Consider the following 5,189-nt stretch of genomic DNA (forward strand, 5'->3'; position numbering starts at 1 on the left):
AGTTTCTGGGTTGGGTCTCGACATTCTGACTCACGAGAGGTCGACCCACTGAGCCCCAGCTGACACTGTGAATGGCTGCGTCTGTAGGAGCGTGCACCAGGTTCTCTGGTGGAAGAGATGGAGAGGAGGAGGGGAATACTATGTCCGCGAGGGCAGGGGGGAGAGGGCGGTGATGGGTGGGCATGAGGCCTTCCAGGTATATGCTCAAGTGGCAGTGGGAGGAAGTAATGAACGAGGTCAATGCCAGTAGTGTAGCACCAAGAACAGGAAGGAGTTCAATGATTTGACACGACTAGTTAAGGGGAATGAGTTCAACTGTCAAGTGGCGTCTCCTACTGTTCAGACATGAATGAGGGAAAGTGAAACAATGAAGACTGAGAGAGTTGAACAGCCACCCAACCAAAGTCAAGTCGAGGCCATGTCATTGCCCAACAATTGACTTCCTGTTGTACGGATGGAAATTGGGTATTATTCAAAGCCCGGGGAAAATATACATAAGATTGAACTTGCTGCCTGTTGAACGATCAACGGAGACAACCAGTCAAATACAGGGAAGTCACATGTTACTCTAAACAGGACACAGCAATCGGGGCAAGATTGAGTTTGATGGGAGAAAACTCACACCTAATTGAGGTGAACAAAGACAGACTCGTCTTTGTGGGGGAAATGACTGCTCCAAAGCCAGTTGGTTTTAAGTGGTGTTTGAGTGGCTGACAAAGATACCCAGTCTGTGTGTATTAAGTGCTCGAGGTCGACCTCTTTGGCCATCTGCACTCTCCTCCACTGAAGGTCTGCAGCCTCCCACCACCCATGCTCCAGACACTGGGGATGCACCTTGTAGGAGCACTAAGATAGGTAAAGGCACAGGAGTGGCAGGCACTAAAATAACGCACAAGGGTAAATCGGGTAATGGTGTTTCCATGATTTCATGTGTTAGTTTATAAATTTGTATTTGCAGTGTTTGATGTTGGATTTATTAATGTGCTGCGGGAGGAAGCAATGTTTAATCACGAGGAGGACGATTGGGATGTGGGAGAGGATAGGTGGGGAATGCAAGAGTGTTGGTGACTTGGCAGGTGTTGTTGAGGTTACTGATATCACTCATTAATAATGTGAGCACGTAGAGCCCTGGCAGACAGGATCTGTACAACTTATTGCCTCCTTGCCTCATCCTCCATTTCCTCCTCGCCCTCCTCTTCCTCTGCGCCCTAACCTTTTCCTCTGCCTGTAGCTCAGGATCACGCCAGATAGACAGTGGCCAGGGCTGTTGTGTTATGAGGGCGAGGTGGTACAGCATACACCGACGAATCTTGACACCCGCTCAGCGGAGTGCTGCAGGGTTCCACCAGAATGGACCAGGCAGCGGAAGCGTATCTTGAGGACACCAACAGTGCGCTCGATGACGTTTTGTGTGGCTGCTCTGCGTGTGTGCGTGTGTTCCTGACCGGAGTCGTGAGCCAACTCATGAGGGGATTGATCTGGTCGCCCAATGGCCAGCCGTTGACCTGCCATGCTGACAGGACTGACGCGTAATGAAGGTGTCATACTGCTGACAAGGTAGCGGGCAATGACCTGTATGATGCGTTGCATATGTTCGCACACCAGGTGTATATTGAAGGAGTGGAAGAACTTTCTGTTCATGAAGATGGCCAAGTTGATATTTGGAGCACACATGGCAATGTGCTTGCAGTCAATGGCACCATGGGGAAGCAAAGCGAGCAAAGCCCCGCTCTCGCTTATTCTGCTTCTCTCTGTCAAGAGGGAATGTGATGGACCTTTTATTCAGCTCGTATAGTGCCTCAGTGACCTCCCTTATACAGCAGTGCACTGCAAACTGAGAGATGTTGCTCACATCACCAGCAGAGGCCTGAAAGGATCCAGAGCCGTAAATGTTCAGCGCCATGGTTAACTTGACAGCCACAGACAAAGCTGTCCTTGCCCTGCTTTGAGGCTCAGTTTTGGCTGCAGCAGTTGACAAATCTATGTTGGGAACTCTTTCATGAAGTGCAGCCATCGGATGCACTGACCTCCGCTTATGTTGAGGTAAGAGTATTGTTCCCTGAAGGCCTTCATGAGATACCGCCTCCTGCTCAGTGCCCTGCACCTCCTCCTCCTCCCTCTCCTCGCAGCTTGATCTGCTCCTCCTGACCTCTCTGCGTGTTACTTGTCGTCTTCAACACTCGGCGGGAGCTCCAGCAGGTCACCTATGGCTGGCAGAAATCTTGTTCAGCGCACTGTTGTAAATGACACCAACAATGTAAGACCTGCCAAACCGCTCTTTATTTACTGTAGCAAATCTATCCAAATTCGGAAGCATGAAGAAACAGGTAAACTTTTACCAGCAGCCAGAAGCAATAATCCAGCTTCAATGCTGTCAGACTGCGGGTCTCATAGTTTCTGTTGTTCCAAATATTTATTAAAATAATAAACTGGGCTTTGTGCTTTCCATCTAAGCAATATTTGATTAAATATATGTTTTGATGTCATATTCGTTGAATTTAAAGTTGTTAACCGAATCTGTTTGTTCTGTGACTGGAATTAATAGCCGTCTCCGTGGGCCCTAATTGTCTCAATGGAATTTTTTCGTGTGCTATAAATAAGCGAATACATTCAATTTATTATCCAATAGTGTCAGTGAGAGCATCACCTCTGGCACTAACAGGTCACAGCGGCTCTACAGAGTGGGAGAGAATAGATCGGAACGCGGGAACAATAGAAAGGAATTTTAAACAATGGGTCGGAATCTTAGAACAATAGATTGGAATGTTACAGCAATGGGTCGGAATCTTAGAACAATAGATTGGAATGTTACAGCAATGGGTCGGAATCTTAGAACAATAGATTGGAATGTTACAGCAATGGGTCGGAATCTTAGAACAATAGATTGGGACAGTCCATTCTGGATATTTCAATATCTGTATGTATATTATGCTTCAATGTCATTAGAGGGGAGGACATATTTTGTGCTTTGGAGTACACAATTAATATACTATCCGCTCCTCGCTGCTGTCGGTGTTCCTGGTAAGTCTCAATATCCAACCATGAATTCTATAAACCATGTTCCACTGTATTAATGTTCTTGTCATTCCCTGTGCCATACTCTCTGCTGTTCGAGTTTCCGGGAAGCCTCTGTATCCCCTGTAAAAAGTAAAATGTTAACTTGGGATGGAAAATGTAGCGATAGGGGGAACATAGTTGGGAAATATATTTATGGGGGTTTTCTAGGTGTGAGGGTTAATTTACAATGGGTCCATGGGAGTGAGTTTGTCTATTCAGGGAGCCCTCGCATGAGCCTGTTTTTACTGGGCACTTAGGGTGTGTCAGTATTTACAGGGGGTTCAGAGATGCTACTAATATTTGCAGGGAATCCAGGGACGAAAGTAAAATTTACAGGGGGATGAAGAGACAGCACTAATATTTAAAGGCGATCAAGAGACTGTGCTAATATTTAAAGGTGGATCCAGGGACTGTACTAATATGTACAGGGGGATCCAGAGACTGTACTAATATTTAGTGGGGATCCAGTGACGGTACTAATGTTCACAGTTGATCCGGAGGTGGAATTAATACTTACAGGAGGATCCACGGAGGCATCTAATATTTACGGGAGATCCAGATACTGTACTAATACTTGGAGGGCATCCAGAGATTGTACTATACTTACAGGGGTCCAGAGACTGTACAAATATTTTCAGTGGATCCAGAGATTGTGCTCATATTTACAGTTGATCCAGAGACTGTACTAATATTTACCGGGTATCCGGAGACTGCACAATTATTTACTGGAGAACCAGAGACTCTACTAATATTTACAGGACATCCAGAGACTGTACTAGTATTTATAGGTGGTTCCAGAGATGTTATTATTGTTCACAGAGGATCCCAGCTTGATCTAGAATTCTCATTTTCATTTCCGTTCCTTACAGTTAATTCATTGACAATTGTGATACTATCTCGTGGAAAGTGCGGTCTCTCCAAATGTGTCACTCGCTACCTGGTGTCCATGGCAGCGGCAGATCTACTGGTCATTATCATCGATCTGATATTGAGGCAGATTCCCATTCTTTATCGTTCACTGTTCACTTTTCTATACCAACTTCCCTTGTGTAATATCCACGCCGTCCTGCTTTATGCAGTCACGGACTGTTCTGTCTGGTTCTCCGTCACTTTCACCTTTGATCGATTTGTGGCCATTTGTTGCCAGAAGATGAAAACAAAATATTGCAACAAGAAAACGGCGGCTGTGGTTCTGGGAACAGTGAGTGTGCTGAGCTGTTTAAAGAACATTTTCTGGTACTTTATGTTCGAAGGTCCATATTTGCTTTCCAATACCCCTTGGTTTTGTTTTCCAGTGATAGGTGTTGTATCATCACCGGTATGGGCAGTAATCGAACTCCTTCATTATGTCCTGAATCCGTGTGTCCCATTTATTCTGATTCTGTTCCTCAATGTCTTAACAGTCAGACACATTTTAGTAGCCAGCAGAGCCCGCAGGAGACTCCGGGGCCACAGCAGTGGGGAGAGTCCCAGAGACCCAGAGATGGAGAGTCGCAGGAAATCAATGATTTTACTGTTTGTTATATCAGGAAACTTTATCGTGTTATGGGTGGTGTTCATGTTTTATTCTATTAATCGACGATTGTTGTATTTGGACTACACGTCTGTGATTCTACATCCACTTGTACAAGAGCTGGGATTTATGCTCCAGCTCCTGAGTTGCTGCACAAACACCTGTATTTATGCCGTGACCCAGGCGAAATTCAGAGTGCAGTTGAAGAACGTGGTGAAATATCCCTTTACTGTAATTGTTAAATTCATTAAATAGTGCGACGATCTGAAGACTGCAGATTGAGATCTGTGTCATTCCGACAGGCTGCGGTGCTGCAAACAGTGGGTGTTTATGTAATCGCTGAAACGTTTATAACCTGAGGCTATTGATAGACTCATTATATCGAGTTTGTCAATGTGACTATCACATGCAAGGAGAAGTTGAAAAATAATTTGTGGTCACTAATTGCACAATGTTTGACCATATGGGATAAATTAAAAGGTAATTAAGTAAACAGCAATAGAAGCTGACAGTGACCAGTGTGTGAATGGGGCGGGATGTAGAGGAGATGCCAGGACTGTAGGTGTCGGTGACAATTGTGTGAATGGGGCGGGAGGTAGAGGAGATCCCCGGACTGTAG

At 45.4% G+C, this 5,189-nt stretch overlaps 1 protein-coding gene across 1 annotated transcript; it reads left to right on the forward strand.

Moving 5' to 3' along the window:
• The first annotated feature begins 2,774 nt into the window (after positions 1 to 2,774).
• On the forward strand, positions 2,775 to 4,825 carry LOC137312898 (probable G-protein coupled receptor 139). The gene is made up of 2 exons (XM_067979275.1): positions 2,775 to 3,021; positions 3,927 to 4,825. The coding sequence occupies exons 1-2, from the start codon at positions 2,775 to 2,777 to the stop codon at positions 4,823 to 4,825; spliced, it is 1,146 nt and encodes a 381-aa protein (XP_067835376.1).
• Positions 4,826 to 5,189: the final 364 nt, after the last annotated feature.

The sequence above is a fragment of the Heptranchias perlo genome, unplaced genomic scaffold, assembly GCF_035084215.1.
Source record: "Heptranchias perlo isolate sHepPer1 unplaced genomic scaffold, sHepPer1.hap1 HAP1_SCAFFOLD_44, whole genome shotgun sequence".
NCBI classification, from domain to species: domain Eukaryota; kingdom Metazoa; phylum Chordata; class Chondrichthyes; order Hexanchiformes; family Hexanchidae; genus Heptranchias; species Heptranchias perlo.